This window comes from Anopheles funestus, chromosome 2RL (genome assembly GCF_943734845.2).
Source record: "Anopheles funestus chromosome 2RL, idAnoFuneDA-416_04, whole genome shotgun sequence".
NCBI lineage: Eukaryota > Metazoa > Arthropoda > Insecta > Diptera > Culicidae > Anopheles > Anopheles funestus.
The window spans coordinates 40218727-40237609 of record NC_064598.1 but is presented as its reverse complement, the minus strand read 5'-3'; the positions used below and the strand labels follow the sequence as shown (position 1 = coordinate 40237609).

At 41.9% G+C, this 18883-nt stretch overlaps 2 protein-coding genes across 10 annotated transcripts; one reads left to right on the top strand and one right to left on the bottom strand.

The window, feature by feature from the left end:
• Positions 1-100: 100 nt before the first annotated feature.
• On the top strand, positions 101-2972 carry LOC125763274 (uncharacterized). Its single transcript, XM_049426195.1, has 3 exons — positions 101-1032; positions 1411-2229; positions 2290-2972. The coding sequence occupies exons 1-3, from the start codon at positions 901-903 to the stop codon at positions 2719-2721; spliced, it is 1383 nt and encodes a 460-aa protein (XP_049282152.1). The 5' UTR covers positions 101-900; the 3' UTR covers positions 2722-2972.
• A 1077-nt stretch (positions 2973-4049) lies between these two features.
• Positions 4050-18758, bottom strand: LOC125763273 (dihydropyrimidinase). Of its 9 annotated transcripts, none has more exons than XM_049426190.1 (8): positions 18261-18758; positions 13812-14333; positions 8386-8480; positions 7920-8110; positions 7422-7843; positions 6217-6455; positions 4557-5287; positions 4050-4488 (listed from the first exon to the last, which is right to left on the bottom strand). In XM_049426190.1, the coding sequence occupies exons 2-8, from the start codon at positions 13860-13862 to the stop codon at positions 4409-4411; spliced, it is 1809 nt and encodes a 602-aa protein (XP_049282147.1). In that variant the 5' UTR covers positions 13863-14333; positions 18261-18758; the 3' UTR covers positions 4050-4408. The 9 variants fall into 9 exon arrangements, with proteins under 9 accessions (XP_049282147.1, XP_049282146.1, XP_049282148.1 ...); XM_049426189.1 differs by having other exon boundaries at positions 18312-18758; XM_049426191.1 differs by having other exon boundaries at positions 18573-18758.
• Positions 18759-18883: the final 125 nt, after the last annotated feature.

Genomic DNA, 18883 nt, shown 5'->3' with positions numbered 1-18883 from the left:
TAGATGTGGTTTGCAAAAATAAAAGCATAAACCAGATGCGCGCATTTCTCAACATATGGATGTAGAGCGTGTCCCATTTTAACGTCCAGAATAATGACAAAGTCCATGATCAACGATCTGCAGATGAGCGATCACAATTTCAAGCCTCTTCCGCAACGATTCGCTTTATCGAATCGTTCTCCACACTCCGACCAACTCCATTAGTTATTTATCCCTAATGTGATATGTTTTATGGGCAGTATGTGCATCAATTTAATAAACGGCTCCACTCGGTAGCGTCCAATTGAATCGATCAAAAGGGGTCGCTTGCGGCATCAGAGCGGTACAGCATCCGACAAAGATCCGATCCACGTTTGTGCCATAGGACAACGTGTCTAACGAAACAAAACCTTTAGAGCAGATGATGCTGATGATGGATCAAGGGTCAATCTCGTGTGAAGATGATTCAAATGCAATTGCTCCTGCTACTGCTGCTGCTGCCACTGCTGAAGAGAAGAGCATATTCGTGCCGCAGCGATTTAGATTTAGTGCAACCACGGGCAGGCGGCTAGAACAGTTCAGTTTCTTACAGGTTCGGCCAGGTCGTTAACGGTTTCGTTTGACCAGTTTAAAATGTTCTTAATTTCGATGTCAAAACCACGTTTTTGACGTACAACAGCAAACGAAGCAGTGGGAATCAATCGATATTCCTGCTGATTTTTATCATTTTGCGGCATCACCATATCTTTCATACCACGCTGTCGAGTGAATGTTCGAAATGTTTTAAGAGAGCATCTTTTGGAAGACTACTGCAGCAACATTTCAGTAAAATCAATGTGAAAAGTTTAAAATAACAAGTGAATACTCCAGTGCCAAAGTTAGTGCCAAAGGATTTGCGGAGCAAAGTAAAACGGACGCAAAATGGGAGTGAATGATAGTGAAAATCGCAAGGATTCGATTACATCATCGACTTCCTCCTCACATTTGGATCTGCAGTTGTTGCAGCGGTTGTTTGTTAAATTTGAACCGGATTTAACGATTGACTCATATGAGGTACATTTTGGGTTTCATTGTTTCAAATGTCTATTAAATTTATGATTCTTGAAATTATCCAATGCCTGTAAATTTACTAATTTATGTTAAATTTTCATGTAAACAATACGGTTACCAAAACAAAACTGCTCATCTAACCTGCCAAGCAAAAATTCACAACTTAAAATCTTTGCGAAAGCTACAAAAAGAACTCAGTGAATATTGATTTTCTTTGGGGCGTTTTCTCCTATGATCGTTGCCGACAGTTGGCAAAACATCATCTAAATTGTTTTGGCATTTTGTTTGTGTCGTACAAAGATTCGATATTCTTCAGTTTTTGTGCCCGTATTTATGTGGATGCTGAAACTAATCTAAAGGAAATATTTATCATTCATCTAGGAAGCCCAAGGATCCGGACGCGGCGACAACTATACGGCAGCATTATTTCGCATTGCGCTGAAGGGCCATACCCAACCCGAAGGTAGCTCGAAAAAGTTAAAATGGGAAAAGAGCATTATCTGCAAACGTCTACCGGATTGCAAGATCAAGCGGGAAGCGTTTAAAAGTGAAGCATTATTCCGCAATGAAGTCGTTTTCTACAATACCATCATTCCCGAGTACATCGATTTTCAGCGACGCCAGTTGGCCGCAGTGTTCGACGGCACGGCAGGAAAGCATGGCAAAGATCAGACTACTCCCGAAAGCGATGAAAGACGGCCAGATTTGGATGAGAATGGCATCTTCCAGGCAATTCCACAATGCTATTTGGCGCGCGACGATTTGGTCGTTCTTGAGGATTTGCGCGTACGCGCGTTTACGATGCCCGATCGCCAGGCTGGATTGGGACCGAAGCAACTGGAAGCAGTTTTGGTAGAGTTGGCACGATTCCACGCTGTCAGCCTCGCGTACAAACAGCGCCATCCGATGGAATTCCAAAAGCTTATCAATTCCTTGGAAGAGGGTATTTTCTCGCAAGCCAATGCTGAATGGTATCGCAAGTATTACGACGTTTTGACCCGCAACGCCATTCAGATGGTACGACAAACTGTGCCGGAGAAAAAGGAACACTTGGCAAAGTTGGAAGGATTTCTAAGCAACTGTTTCGGACATCTGGTGGATTTGGTAAACCGTCAGAGTGAGCTTTCGGTCATTTGTCACGGAGATTGCTGGACAAATAATATACTTTTCCGATACACTGACGATGGAGCAATAGCAGAGGTACGGATCAATCGATGAGTAGCTTTTAACTTACTAATGGTTTTGGATGCTTTCTTACAGACATGCTTAGTGGACTTTCAGCTTATTCGTCATGGTTCGCTGGCACTCGATTTAGCTTATTTAATTTATTGCTGTACCGATGGCTCTTTGCGCAAGAAGAATCTGCAACACTGGCTTCAAACATACCACCATCAATTGGTCCTATCTCTTCGGCATCTCTTGGGTGATATATTTGACAACGTATTTGGCTCGGAAAAGCGCTTATGGGAATTGATTAACGAGGAGTTTAAGATATGTGCCCGTTTCGGGCTGGGAACGGCAATGGATATGCTTCCAATCAGTACTTGTTCCTCGGAGGAAGCACCTGATCTTTACACAAGCGGGACGGACACAGCTGCAACGCCACCCGAACTGAACGTTCCGCCTAATGAACAATGCCGACAAAAAATGACTATGCTGGTGCTGGAGCTGATCGACGGCGGAATGCTCTAGAATGTTTGTTTTGTGGCCCTAGTTCTTTCTTGAACTTCATAAGATGCATGCTGCTGTACTAGCGAGACCTGAGGATTAGGGCGGGCTCACTTTGGCGGATATGCCGCCCAGTATTGCCAGTATTTTACAGGGTAAGAATTTAACAATGTTAGTAAAGTGCATTTAATGTATAATTCGAATTATTCGAAGAATTTATGCTATTCCATGACAATAAAACTCTTACATTATGAACAATCACTCAACAGTAACAATCCAGTTTTTCTTTCTATCCATATTAGACCTTCACGCAATATTTTTTTTTTCTTTGTCTTTATTTCTGGTTTTACAATTAACCATGATTGACACATGGTTCCAATATGATTACTTCAATGTAATATGTAATGGTTTTGTATTAAACGCGTACTTCTTATCTAACGATGGAAAACCGCTCGCTTAATTTGAGTGAGTGTATATTTGGAGCTAGTTTGTAAAAAAAAGGAAGCGACAGCTAACAAATGTTTTATTGCTACTATAGCTAGTTATAGTTTAGCTATGCATAAAGACAAATCAATTCTGGTTGAGGCGTGAAGAAAAACGCACAAAACACGTACACATATCGCTCAGTTACTGGTAGCAAAAACAAGGCTCCTGGCGAAAAAATGTATGAAGGCAATCGTTAGCGATCTACACAAGTAAGTCACACAAAACATATTTTCGGTCCCATCACTTTTGATCATGCTTCGTTAATCTCTACCAACTTTGGCTTGCTCATTCGTCCGATTGATTTGTTTTACTAGTGATTATAAATTTTGAATTCTAGCTACTAGTGAAAATAAGTAGCATAGTTCAGCTAACCGGCAGCATTCATATCTACTAGTTTTGCAAGGTAAAAAAGTCCTGATCTTATGTTTCAGTCCTGTCGGCGAGCTGTTAATCTTATTCACTGTTTATCACTTAAGCCAGATTTATATCAAGACATTGTGCGTCAGAAAATATATGATGCTTGTTTAGTGTGCTACATGTTTTACTACCAAATTGAGATGATTTTTTATCTGCTAACTGAAAACTTAACTCACAATCAAAAACTCCTACATCTATTGCACGTATTTCAATCCATTTCCATTAAAGTACATTTCCAGCAATTATTTTGTGTTGGTGTCAGAATACTAAACTGAACTATAATAAAAATATATCATTATTTAAAAAAAATCATTTAGCAGCTAGTTAGTCAAAAGAAGCAATGTAATAAATTAAATAACTTAAGCATGATCCTAGTCCAACGTTACAGTTGCAGAAAGTATCAGAACTGTAGATAGTTATTGTAATTCGTATGAACGGAACCCGCTCCATAACCTCGAAAACGTATAATATATTTAATTTACTTAGCTGATTGTTTGGTTTATCCAGCGCCTTTGGGACCAACGTCAAAAGTCACCAAAACTTTAATCGAAACGATCAATTCTGTTTGGTCGCTTTGATATGGTTTCGAAACAATTCCCTTCTCCACTTCTCAACTTCTTTTTTTATCGGCTATTCGTTCGAAAGTATCCCCTAGTGGTGTGTTGTGGTGGTCGCTCGTCGTGCGGCTGGTTCATACTTAGTGCACGTGTACTTCTTTGGATGGTTGGAGGTGATCGTGTTGAGAGGTAACTTTGCATACCATTCCTTAATTCATTTCATATCCAATGCTTCAAGGGTATTTCCAACCTTACCAGAATCCGGAAGACTTTCCACCGGGAGGAGCCCGTACGCGAATACACGAGCGTGCTTCCGATTTGTCGAGCTCTTCTACAAATAAACATAAGTTTGAGAAATGATTACACGCACAACAAAGCATTTTGATTGAAGTGCCTTACCACTGATGGAAAAGGTAGATTCTTGCATATTCTTTAACCCATCGGGACGATGACCACGGGCGCTATGTGGAGTGCTGAGCTGTGAATCGCCGGAGATAACACTCAATGCCGGACCTGGAATGTACTTCTCGGGTAGGGCGTATGTATCGGGGATATCTACATCATGACCCGATTTGGAGTTTAGGTCCAAACTCTGAATTCCATTGCGAGTGTGCTTTTCGTCAGATTCATCTTCCGGGCGGGAAACACCATTCAGCGCATCGTACACAAACGAAGGGTAGACGGGTGTTTCCAGGAATAAACCTTGACCCTCTGCGACGCGAATTAACTCATATTCGACGCATACACGTCCTCGCACAATCACAAACTCTGGTACGCCGTGACATTTCATGCCTTCGAAAATGTTGAAGTCACAAGCCTGATGATGGGTAGATGCGGAAATTGTGCGCACTGCTTTTGGATCCCAGATTACTAAGTCGGCATCGGACCCAGGAGCAATGCGTCCCTTTCGTGGGTAGAGGTTAAAAATTTTAGCTGCATTCGTGCTGGTGATTGCCACGAAACGCTGAGGATCGATAAGTCCTGACTGAACACCTTTTTCCCAAACCACAGACATTCGATCCTCGACTCCGTTGACACCATTCGGGATTTTGGAGAAATCTTTCAGTCCCAACTCCTTTTGGTTGCGATTGAATGTACAGTTGTCACTGCCAGTCGTCTGCAGATCATCCCTAAAAAAGGTAACCAATACAATTAAAGCAATGTTATGCTATGCATCAAAAATTAATAAAACAAAATCAGTTGCTATTTTTAACAATAAAGCATGTGCAACAAACAAAACTAGTGCAGTTATGTAACAATCTATAATGATAATCTGTAATATCTGGAAGAGTCGTGTGGTGTAAACTTACAGCGCCAGGAACTTCACCAGATGTCGGGGAGTTTCCGGATCCTTTCGAATCGGTGGGCTAGTCGTGAAATATACCAAAGCGTTCGGTTTCACGTTGGTCAGCGTACAACCGAGCGAACTGGCCAACGTTTCGCCATATACCACCTGGCCACGCCGTTTCGCCTGCGAGAGCTGCTCAGCAGCCAGTTTGCTAGTCACTCGTGTCACGTATAATGGTGCCTTCGTCTGTTTGTGTGCGAAGAGGTGTATCGCCAGTAGCGAGTGTTTGGATTGTTTGTCCACCAGATGATTGGATGATTTCGTGATACCGAATCCAGGGTATTGAAGTGTTTTTTGACAAATGTTGCCACAATGTTCAATTAGTTCGGATTAGTGTGTAGTGCGTAGTTTCCACAACACCAGTTATGCGATAAAGCGCACAAGTAACGCAAAACATATGTCGAACAACCGTTGCAGCATTCGATTTTCCAGCAGCAGCATAGAGAAAATTAGATTAGATGAGTGTAAATGAAGAAATGGGACTTAGGGGCATAAAGCAATTTTGCATTCTAAGTAAATATGGCGAAATCTCATTATTTTAGTATAACACGCAGCAAATGACACGCAGCTGATAACAGAAGCTTTTTATGAGACGAATTAGTGTATGAAAATCGATTAAAACAAAACGATCGACACACGGCATGTAGTAGCTATAACAGCAGATATCCTTACACTTTAAGGTTATGAACACAACCGACAGGAGCTACTTACTGGGCTAACAGTTTCATCAGAAATTCCGGCGTGGTAGGATCGGGTCTCAACGGTGGACTGAGCACGTGGGCGGCCGCATGATGCCAGCATTTGTCGTGGTAGTGTGTACCATCAGTGCCGAGTGCAGCCGCCAATGTTTCACCGAAAATGCCAGTTCCATTGTAGCGGCGACGAGCGCGAGCTACCTCAATACCAGCCGATTTGCTCATTACATGCACAACATACAGCGGACATTGAGCCTTCAATGGAAGGAACCGAACGAAAATTACGGAAGAACACGCGCAGAACGAGCAAAGTCGAAAAGAAAAGATGGGAAAATTTAGAAAGAATCGTTAAGAAACAGAAAATAATAAGTTAAATTGAAAGAAGATAAAATAAAAATAATTAAAAAAAACAGAAATAGAAAAGAAATAGTAATTAAATAGAAAAAAAACATAGTGTAAATAATATGAAGTGAAAGTGAAAATGTGTAGAAAAACTAAAGTGCCCTATTTTCAAAATGAAAGTGAAAGTTCAAGTTCGTGCGTGTTGCGTGTTTATCGCTATTTTGCATATAACCTCATGGTACACCGAGAGACCTTTATGCTTGAATATCCTTATAACGTTACTATAGCTTCGAGCAGGTAGTACAAGTGGGTCAAGCTCAATGCTGAATGTCGTTTTTTGTGACTGCCAATGTTGACTTTTAGGTTAAGTTTGTGTATAGAACAAACTTTTATGAAGCTGCATTGCAGCCTTTTTTACGATTTTATAACAAAAATGATAGTATGAATTTATGTGTGAAAATGTGTATGCACTAGGGTTTGATAATTTTGGATTTTTTGCTAAAATCAAGCAATAAATGCATTGTATAGAAAAAATTGAAAAACATATGATCATGAGTATATGAAGTATAAAGCATATGAAGTATTCATAAACTTTGTTACACAATGTTATCTAATCTTTTATGCATCGTCGTGTAAGAAAAATACCTCATCTTCTTATTGCATATTGTACCATTGCAATTGTCGCACTACAGATATGATTACACCATATTTTCGAGAAGCATTAACAATTGTTCTTTTTAATCTTATCGCTTCTCTGTTTTGAGCGATCGTTGCAGTGTCATTAGCCCGTAGAGTTTAGTGTTTTTTGTGGTGCTATGAATTCGCCCATTTAGCTAGAATATCATATAAACTTCACGCTTTCTGAAAAGCCTGACGTACCTGATGCGCAATAACGCAAGCGCGATTGGTAGCCTCTGCCTCGACTTCCTCGGTGCGGGACAATTCATGGCCCTCCGGTCCGGTCACTCCTTCCGATAGCAGTTTGGTTACGTTCTTAGCAATTATGTCGCCATTCTCCGCATGTACCATCGCCACCGCTCCAAGTTCCTTGCAAGTTTCAAACACTTCGTACAGCTCGGAGTCGTTGAGCTGATACAGACCCTTATACGCCATGAAACACTTGAACGAGTTAACGCCACGTTCCTGGCAGAGAATCTTCATCTCATCCCGTACCGATTTAGACCACCAGGTGATCCCAATGTGCAGACCATAGTCACACACCACCTTTGGATCGGCCCTTGCACGCCATGTATCGTACGCCTCAAGCAGCGATTCGCCCTTTTTCGGAAGCACAAAGTCCACTGGAAATAGGAAAAAAAATCGATCAAAATCGTCTTTCAGCCGTGTTTTCGTCGCATCACTCATGATTCTACTTACGAATGGTTGTGGTGCCACCGGCCACTGCGGCCTTGGTGCCCTTGTAGAAATCATCTACTGAGACAGTGCCTCCAAATTCTAGCTGAAAATGTGTGTGCGGATCGATACCACCGGGCATTACCAGCTTACCAGTGGCATCTATCGTGCGACAGCCCCCGGGAACAACAAAGTCTGCACCTGAACCAACATACCTATGAACGAAAAGACGAACGTTTCAAAAAGTTTCGCTCCAGAGGGCACGAGACCCCCAGCGACCGAGATCCCGACCGGCAAGGAAATGAATCGATATTTGGCAATGCGACGGCGTGAGCATAATTTTATTGTTGAACTAATGCCAAACAAGCGCTCGACGCTGATAAACTCCAAACAATTTGGCAACGGTTTGGTCCGGAACTGCCGCATTATGGATTGAATCCCGTGATTGTCGCAATTGCCGTACGATCCACACACCTTGCTTTCCACTTACCGTACAGTTCCATCCTCGATGTACACATCCGCCTGTTGCATTCCATCATGGTTCACGACGTGACCGCGCTTGATGTACAGTCTATTTTGCGCACTCTGCCGAAAGAGACAAAGACGGAGGAGGAAAGTGGAAGAACATTTTCATTAGTTGGATCCTTTAAATTTAATTTAAATTCCCTAGACATCTTTCTTCTTGCTTGACCACCGTCACGAAACGATGATAGCAATTGTGATTGAATTGCAATTCCCGCAAGTGCTTATGTCACACCTCTGGAACGTTGGCAGACTGTTTTGCCGGCTCCAACAGAAAAATGGCTTCCGCTGGTACCGTATTTGTGGATGATTCGGAAGTTTCTGTTTGAATTTGTGTGGATGCGTCTGCCATGTCGATGGGTTTAGTGCTATCGGTAGGAGCAGAATTAGAAGATTCTTCTTCTGACCGATTTTCAGACTTCACCATACGAGCAGTATTATCTGGGACAGTTTCGGACATCTTATCGAACCACGACAATACACAGTTGACTCCCAAGCAAATACTTCAAACACACAACTTTCTGTTTCGGTTAAGGTCACAGATGATAATGAGAACCAATTGGGATAATTTGGGTTCGTAGAGGCTCAGGGAAAGCTTACTGCGATAGTAATAAATCGCAGGGGAAATATGTTCAAAGTTTACTGCGATTATACATAATTCGTTTATTCAAAACACATGTTTCAAAAGCAACCCTGTATCACACATATGTACCTACCTATCACCTGCATCATCATTAATCTATACCATCTAATATTAATGAATTATGTAAAATTATTTCTAAGCCTCTTTCAGTGCCGGTGTACTGTTGTGGTGAGCATTATTCAATAAAGCGGTGGGGAATTGGTACCGAAGAATAATGATAACCAGTTGGCAATCAATAGTCTATATTTAAAAGGCCATCGACGCGATATAGCAATTCGCTAATGGTTTCGTTTAGCACCAACACCTGAGAATTTAGTGAACCACAGACGGAGACGTACAGTTTGCTGGAATGTAAGCTGACCGGAATAGAATTTCCACATAGCCACATGCCTCTTTCTCTCTTGATTGGCCAGCCTCAATCCGAAGAACGTTGTCGGCTGTTATGTACAAATGTTGACCCTTTTGTAGGCATGTCGTTTTGCCCATGGCCAAACGAATAAAGACTATTGTAACCCTCTACCCGTCATTCTGACGCACGCAGTCTGTTACCTTAATAACAACTTAATTGAGAATTTTCACGCAATTGCGTTGACCGGTGCAAAGGACCACAATTACTCAGCAACTTTCAAACACGACTGAAGATAATACTTTTCACCAATAGCTAGGCGCTCTTTGTAAGATAAATTTAAAAAAACGAATAAGCAAAATGAATTCCATTACGAAAAAAAATCAAAAGCCCACGTGTAACTGGAACGCAAATTAAGTCTAAACCAATGTTACTTTTTGTTTCCTGTTACACAAAAAAAAAACACCATTAAAACAAAAAACATTTGTAACAAAACGAATCTCACCAAAAACCGTGCAGCAGCAAACGGTTAGCACGGTTAAGATTTCAATTTATCGCCATGTTTTCGCTGACGGCGGCGAACTGCCCTGCCCAGTGGAAAACCGCAACATCCAAACAACTCATTCAATCGACGGTTAACGATTTGTTTCGGGGGGTGAATAGACACAATTGATTTTTAATCCCTTTTCACCGACATTCAGCTCCCAACACATGCAAAGGAGTGTTTAAAATGCGCCTCCAAGAAAAAATAAAAACAATCCCCAAAAATTTTCAATCGTCTAAATGTTGTGGAGAAAGGGAGTTTCCTTTTTTTCTCACTTCATTTTCCCTTCCATTTTTAAATCACCTAATCATGTAAGATAAAGAAGATAAAGATAACGAAAGGGGAGGAATGGAGAGCTACACGAATATTAACACATAATGGGATAAAAACGTGTGATAGTACGAGTACTTGAGAATTTCCAAGCGGTTGTTCCAACAAGGGAGGTTCCCCAAGCATTGCGGCAAATGACAGAACATCGTAGGAACTTTGGCGCATTGGTAAGGGTAAGTTCTTATGTTTTAGCATAACATTTCCAGCACCCTCTTTCAATGGTTTGTTATTGTTTTTGTGATGAAAATGAGCATATGTTTAAGCATTTTGTTTTATTCCAAGACCGGGAACTGTTACGTTTGTTTGAGATGCACTTAAGATCCATCGTTGTTGTAGTTGCTGTGGTCGTCCATTGCTTGGATTTGTACGCAGTACCTATTCCTGGCCATTGTCAATTGTATACGTCGTTCATTGTATGAATGATTCAACAGGCAATCGCTTGTACTTGTATTGAACGAATGTAATTACTTTTCTGAATAACACATTTAAAGCATTTGGGGTGAATTGGGCATTGTTGGCTTTGTAGGTTGGGGATCCACAAGTTAGTACAATAAAATCCCATATAAATTACACAAGAAAAATAAAGTTTTAATGCGATAAATTAATACTCTACGATAAAACTCAAAGACTCTCATCATGTTATTAAACCTAACAATACAAACGATCATTATTTCTTATTTGCTGGCAATATGCAATATTACACTGCAACTGCTCAAATGAAACGAATGAACTGCAAACTGCTCAAAGTATCTATTAACCAATAAACTAACCAACACATTGCCTTCAATTCCCCTGTTTACCATAAGTCTGCACAAGGACTGCAAAGGGCCTCAATTAACATAATAAACACGCGATCGTACGCCGAGTGCACGTTACCACTGATAAGGAGTTGCATTTTTTGCTAAATTGTCTTCAAAACGGATTAAGGTCAGAACAGTTAAGCAGACAGAACAGTTATCCAACCAAACGTTTATTATACGTATGTATGTGCCGTGGAGAACAAACGACACGGAGCCTATTTCCAAGGCAACTCTTCCGATAGTGATCGTTTTACTCAATTTAGCCAATCTGACAGCAGCGTATTCCGGTGGTGGCCACGTTGGTCATGTTGCAAATGTGGCAACTCATATCCCAATTAGTCTCATGTTCACCCATGCCAGACAAACAGTACACCGACCTGGGGGGGTCATTGTACAGTCGACCATCTTCCCCAGGTCCGGATCCATTTTTGGGCGCGAAAAAGCTGACGTAACGTCCGTGTTCGTCTTACTCGACACCGGGGTAATCGCCTATTGAATTGTCTAGAGCTTAGAATACCCCAATCACCAGCTCGAAGAGAGTGAAGATTGAGGCTTTCTGATTGTTCCCTTTCCTTGTACAAGGTGTACGAGTAACGAACTAACGTCGATGTAAATCTGTAAACGTCGGTAGTAGCTGGCCAAGTTCCGGTCTGCTGCTTTACACTACTAGAATAAGCCACAAACGCAATGGGGTAGGGTTGCTTTTTTTCGTATTTTGTATTACTGTTTTAAATTCAACACCGTTCAGACTTGTTCTATTATTTCGCTCCTATTCTCCACTGCATATGAACGCACCGACCGGAAGTGATCGGTTGGTTGGCATGATAGTACCCCAGAAAGCAAAATAACTTTGTTGCTGGTTGCTTTACACAACAAGCTCCAGCACGGACTTGAACAGATACGAACGCGAATCAGGTGGGCAAAAAAACCGTTTTGAGGGACCATATGCTTAAGGTTTATCGTTGTTATGTCTAACAAGTAGCCTAGAAAGGGTAATTTTTGAAGGTCAACAACAGTCTTAAGAAACCCTTTGCCATTATTGTGCCATTGAAAGAAAAACTCAAATTGATTTAAATTGACAGGACCGGCAGGTTGCGACAAGTGGAAACTAAACTTAATGGAACCTTCTTCGCCCGTCTTCTACAACGGACAGACATTCTGCCTTGGGGACGAGAATCAATAAAGCTAGTAGAAAGGCCCACAAACTAGGTTTTATCAGACTGGTATATCGATGAAGTAGTACAAAGCGGAAACGAAACATGCAAATACATTTTACCCGTCACTCGAGTGTTCCCTCCCTTTCTGATGCATGCACAAGAGTTCGAAAAACTTCCTAAATAAAATCGCACCCTAAAACACGGTGCACCACGATACGGCACACTTCGGGACAGTGCGACAGTGAATCATCATTCGGGATGGATTATTTACGGCCGTTTGGTACGTTGCTGGGTTATTAATAATTCATAGCTGTGCTCGGTGGTAAACGATTCTCCTACTGTGAGCTAGAAGACAGACACAAAAAAATCATGGACCGATGGTGAGTGGACGATAAAGCAATTGCGTGAGGTTGCATAAGGGATCGTGTTTATTGTCGAGTGTAATACTTTTATTCTGTTATGCGTTGTGTGGAAGTGTGCCTTGAAGATACTTATATTCTGCTTCTAGTTTGGCCTTACTCTTCCATATCATATGCAACTAGGCTCTGGTGGGTTGGTAGTAGTGATGGGTTCTTGAAACCACACCCACGGCTCCGAACCACTTCGGAGCATTCTAACTAAGGCTCCGATTTCGACTAAATCAAAATCATCATTCCGCCTGGAGTCATCCGGAGCCGTCAGAATCGTCGAAGCCGTCCGGAGTCGCAAGTCGGCAGCCGAAGATATCGGAGTAGGCTGATCACCGTATCACCTTATCATGGTCGATTTGAAATGCTCCAGAATTTCAATTCATTTCTGTCCCAACGATTCCTACGGTTCAGCCGCGTCCGACGGCTTCGACTGCCGACTCCGGACGACTCCCGACGACTCCGACTGACGACTAGGAACTCTGGACGACTCCGGACGACTCCAAGCTCGGAGTATTTCATCTACCTTCTGGAACCGCTTCCAAAATTGGTGGAGTCATACCGAAGCGATTCCGTTTTTTTTTGTGGAATTAGTAGCATGATCTAAATTGATTAGGTATTCCAACAAAGCTATTTTTTGGTTCAAAATTTGTGGTTTTCTAATGTTGTGCTCAGTCACTTGAGCTGCAGAAAAGACGAATCTACAGAGCCCTACATTTCATCAGAGTACAACCCCACTGTTCCCTCTGAAGAAATGCCCACTTAATAAGACATTAAGTGATAATAAGTTTGTTAGTAAGACGCAGAATCTAAATATTCTTCTCATCACGATCTTTTGGCTAGATCCAAAAACTTATGTAAAACTTCCATCTGAAAATTTCTTCATCATAAAGGATAACCATTGAACTAACCAGTATCTGCATATTTTGTTCGTTAGTATGATGTCAGACAAGACAGACAGACAGACATGCGTTTGTTAGTCTATTCAAAAAGTCCCTCCTAACTTATATAATTGAGATGCGCTTCTCATTCAAAGTCTGTTACATTTTTATAAAATCTCTTGTGGTTTCTGTGTGGAAGTATTTTCCTACGCATTAAATTGGGTTTGAAAAAAAAAGACCCTCAACTTTTCCGAATTTTCACACGCGTTTTCCCACCCAATCTTACCTGTAGATGAATCGGCACTTTCTTCACGGGAGCCGGTGTTGGAGATGCCATTTTTAACGCCTATTGACCGTTGTGTTTCACTTATCGACTTTTTGGGTTGTTTTTCTTTTGCACAAGTTTACCGTTTTGCGTTCAAACAACACAGTCCAACGCACTTTAGCACTTATGGATATTTTCCCTTCCTTCCTTCGTGTGCAACACACTACTGTTCGAGTTCTCACCGATATTGTGCTACTTTTTTCGCTTATCGGCCCTTTATTTCTTTTTTTTTGCTTCGCGTTCACACGGCTTAACGTGCGTGGTTGCGCGGAGTTTTTTGTTGTTGTTGTTGTTGTTGTGAAACTTCACAATTTACCTACTTTGACCAAAAACAAAACTCTTTCCTTCCAAACGATGGTTCATCAATATCGCATTAACACATTAATGCCACTGAACGTTGTACGTACAAGGGAGAACGATCGCTGAATGATCTTCACTGGAAAATGTACACTTTTTTTACTGTTAGGCCCGTATTCGAACCACCTGTCGTCGAGAAATCAAACCCGAAAAAGAGGGAAATTAGTAAACGGGGGAAAAACAGGACACCAAGTGAGCGATTATAGATTATAGAAGTAAAAAAAACAGAACAAGACTCTGAAGAAGGCAGAAAGTGATCATTTGCGTGACGCATTGGTGTCAAATCGAATGGTGCGAATGGTTTCCACTTTTCGTTGTTAAATTAGACACAAACTCGTTAACTCATTAGCGGATGTAAAGTCATTTGATGCCATGAAAAAAGAACTTCCCCCTCATGAAACAATCCTTCCCGTACGACGGACGCGGTTAACGTTTCGCTTCGATTCTTTCCTTTGCACTTGATCATTTGACTTCCGGTTTTTTTTGCAGCAGCAGCAGCAGCAGGGCGGAAGGCAAGGGAATGGTTCGAAGGGCCGAGAAGTTTGTTGATCCAATTTGTTACATCCATCGAGCGGGAATACGCGAACCTGTAGGACGGTGGATACGGGGTGTTGGATTTCACCTCTTTTTTAACTCGTTTTGTCACAAGCCTCGTTTTGGGTTGTAGACTACCGCATCGCCGGCACCCTTGGCCATTCTTGGTGCCATGATGATGAAGCATGTAAAGTATTTTAATTCGATTAAGGGCGCAAAGGATAAACACACAGCCCGGAAGTGTGCACCGTTCCGGAGTATGGAAAGCCCTCGAATAGAAGAAATGCTATTAATTTCTATTAAAACTAAGCCTTTTTGCTTCATCTTGGCGAGCGAAGTTTGGAGAACTTTATACCTAATCGGAAACTATAAATCACCGTACACAATAGAGACATGAAATTGCGTTACAGTTAGAATCGTACGAGTGTGCTAGTTTCTATGCCACGAAACACTTGCTTTTGTGCGGTCAACAAGTGTCCGCGAAAAGCAGCGAACCGCACAATGCGTGCGCTGGCATGGTTCTTTGCGCTTTTATTTAACGCGTTCTACGCAGTACGCAATCGATGCAACACGTGGCATTTGAAACGATTAGTGCTATTGCGCTTAGAATGGGGTAAAAAGCAAAGTGAAACTTCGGAGAAGATGAATTGTATGCTTACACAGCATATGATGATGATGGTGCTACAGAGTGGCCAAACAGAAAGACCATGTTTGGTTTGCTCATTAAAGCGTTCTCCCCCGGGGGAGGTAGGTTTTTTGGTGTGTGCCTATGTAAGGTGCCTGAGGCATTTGTTTCCCTTCGGAAATTGGAAAGGGTTGGTTAAACATACTTTACACCTTGCAAGAAGAAGATGGTTTGGCTTTTTTTTGGGTGTCCAGTTCTTCCACAACAGTCTACCGAGAAAAGGTCGGCTCTTTTGGTGACATATCAAATAAAGCAGTCACATGTAGACGATATTTACAAAACACCCTTTCAACTCCAAAACAATTCCGTTCTCCACTCAGATTTTGTCATTGAAATGTCACGGTAATGTGTGAAAATCTTGATTAACCGCATTGCATGTTAACAAATTTAAATAGTAATTTCTTTTTAAACTGTGAGTTTTGTAACTGACACGCAAATAGAATGTTTACTCTCAAAAGCCACAACTGTAACGAACTGTAGACAAAACCTTCCTCTCTACACGCTTTATCTACTCCTGGCTATCGGCAACATCAAAACGTCAATAAACATTCGAGACTGCCACAACAATTCTATTTGGCTGCAAAGGTATCGTTACCATTCAGGTCACCTCACAGACTTTACTGATAAAGTGGACTACTATCAAACATCATCATCGAAAACGATCGTAAGTGGTGTAATAATAATAAAATTTATGGGCACACTTCACGCACACAGACAAAATCGAATCCTCGGAACTAACCTATTACACTATTTTGTTGAGTTTTTTTCCTCAACTAACCACTTAATAAACCAAAAATTTTGTCGCTCTGTCTGTGAGCATAATACTGAGAAAGACCCAAGATCACCGTTTGCTTGCATAACAGCACTTGAACGCCAATGACATTATGCGACCATACGGAGAAACCTTTTCCAACGAGTGTTACTACCACGATCTACGACAACTATGATGTGTCTGTTGTGAGATGGTAACAATTGAGATTAATTTTATGCCGTCACCAAAAACAGCATCCTTAAATTAGATCCACTTTGGTAACGTGCGTTCACTGTCAATGAACGGATGCATTTTTTGTGCGGTTCTGCATGTTGTGTAGAACGTTGCACACGCTCAAACTCAATCCGGGAAATGGAATTGGGACCAGAGGCATGTTACGGCGTTACGGTTTCCATCCGGATAAGATAGCAAAAGGGGATTGACGATTTTCAACGCCAGTGGAAAGCTGTGAAAATGCTAAAAATAAAATGTATTTCCTTTTCCTTTTCTCTCTCTCTCTCTCTCTCGGCTTAGTTTTCTTGGGGATTGGGATAAAACGTAAGATCGGAACGACGATGATGACAGAGAACCGAAAAGTCACGGTCGTCTTAAAATGATTCAACACACGGTGAACAACCGTCGGGTCGGGAAAATAAAACGAACAGCACATTATTTCGTACACCAAACAATCATCGTGAAGCGTAGAAATAGTTTTCCGGTATTTTTCCAACCAATTTCCATCGGTCCGTTACGTTGTTTCTTCGTGTCGACGGGGGAACAACTCAAACGGGAGTTCGTATTCTTGCAGTGGCGAGTTAGCGTTTTATCATTTCCATCATTTCTCACTCTGCTCAAATCCAACGGATAATAATCGGGTTTCCATATCGCAAAAATACACTCACTCAAAACTCTTCGACGATTACATTTTTTTGTGCGTCCTCTCATTGCAATCCATCGCGTAATCCGACATCAACCCCCTGGTTCAGAAAAGTCTGGACCAGTTAGACGGTGGTGATTTTATCATTTCAATCTTCTCTCTCAATGCTGTTTCTATAGCGATCTATTCTTTCACTCTCTCTCTCTGTCTGTCTGTCTTACTTCTTCTCGCAAAACCTGTAAAGCGCTTGCTACGATTCACTTGTTCACCGATTCAGAACAATCCACCCTTCGAGGAGGAGAATTTAATTTTCCTTGTGCGATTTTTCCTCCGCTGTATCGAGCGTGCGCAAAACGGGCAGGGAAATCGGTTTTGCTAAAGAGAAAAAAAATGTGAATAGTAACCGAAAGGGTGGCAAAAAAAAAACGTTGGGTACGGTAGACGACGTTGTGTTTCTTTGCTTCCTGGATGTTTTATCGGGTCGCGGTTTACCGGCTGGTAAACGGTGGCATGTCGAATTCATTGCCAGTTTCCCCCTGTTGAATCGGTTATGAACCTTTGTTCCCCTTCTTTATCACTTTCACTATAGACCTTTTTTTGCCGAACGTTCTTCATCGGTAGCACATCAAGAGCAAGAACGAACTGATGGTGGAAATTTGGGTGGAGTTTTATACAACCTGACGCAACGGGCTTTCAAATGTGGAGTTTGGGAAGAGTTGAATGTTTTGAGAAGGGTGTGCAATTTGTGTTTTGGTGCTCCCTGTTTAATGGTAATTCGGAACATTCAATGATGATAGTTGATAATGGCACCACTTCGTATAAAATAACGCACTCTCATTCGTACACCATATTCCCCACACACGGATACCAGATCAGTTTTATCCTAAGTGACCGTACGCAAGCGTCCCTTGTAAGTTAGGAGAGAACGGAAAATCACACAACCGTAGCGACGAAACCGTGCATCCGGTGGGCATGGGGAAGCAGAGGTTCAGTAAACAACGCAACAATAGTCACCAGCACGGGAAGAGCAGCACCGAAACTTGTCACACACTATAGGAGCAAGGCCTGCACTTTACGATACCTCACTATGGACGGTATATCAAGCCGTCAAGGAATCCGTACCGCGCAAAACTGCATTTTTCCATTTCTAATCGCATCCATTTTCATCAATTTATCACAATGCACGGTTCGTCCGCTGTTTCTCACCATCAAGTGTGCCATTCCGCACGCTTTCGGATGGTGTGGCACACTTTATACCTTCCGTTAACTACTATTTCTTTTCCGTTTCTCTGCCTGCTATGGTTCGTGCTCCATATCTCCGTAGGCTTGGTTGGGTATCGGTAGCTTCGATGCGAGTTTTAGTTTCTTTTCCCCATTTCGAGGGGATAGAAATAAAGTTGCGATGAAAACCATTCAACACATATGGGGCAGCTCCACACGGGACGGAAATAGGAAAATGAATACGCACACACACACACACGCACGCACACACAAACGTAGAAAGGTATGTACACGCACCGACGAATAGAAGTGCGCTTGTTGGGATTGGAGTGAAAATCGGTTTGTAAGCAATGAAGGGTGAGAAACGTACGCTTCAACGGGGGGAGTAACAGAGTGTGTGGCTTCACTAGACAAAATACGTCCACTCGCGATGAAGGAAAACAACGAACAGAAAACGCATCGTACGGAAAGCCTTTCTCGGAGCGAAGATTATGCGCTACGGAGGAATACAGTGGATTAAGCAAAAGGTGGGACACGTACAATTGATCACTTTTGTAGATGTCTAGTGAGGTAAAATCACTAGGAGTAAATTTGCACTACACTAATTT

Excerpts from the sequence above, each read along its gene's own strand:
- LOC125763274 (XM_049426195.1), top strand. The coding sequence starts at position 901 with ATGGGAGTGAATGATAGTGAAAATCGCAAGGATTCGATTACATCATCG. Across the intron at positions 1,033-1,410 it reads TAACGATTGACTCATATGAG|GAAGCCCAAGGATCCGGACG; the intron begins GTACATTTTGGG and ends TCATTCATCTAG. Across the intron at positions 2,230-2,289 it reads ACGATGGAGCAATAGCAGAG|ACATGCTTAGTGGACTTTCA; the intron begins GTACGGATCAAT and ends GCTTTCTTACAG.
- LOC125763273 (XM_049426186.1), bottom strand. The coding sequence starts at position 8,877 with ATGTCCGAAACTGTCCCAGATAATACTGCTCGTATGGTGAAGTCTGAA. Across the intron at positions 8,481-8,652 it reads AGTCTGCCAACGTTCCAGAG|AGTGCGCAAAATAGACTGTA; the intron begins GTGTGACATAAG and ends CTCTTTCGGCAG. Across the intron at positions 5,288-6,216 it reads CTGATGAAACTGTTAGCCCA|GGATGATCTGCAGACGACTG; the intron begins GTAAGTAGCTCC and ends TACCTTTTTTAG.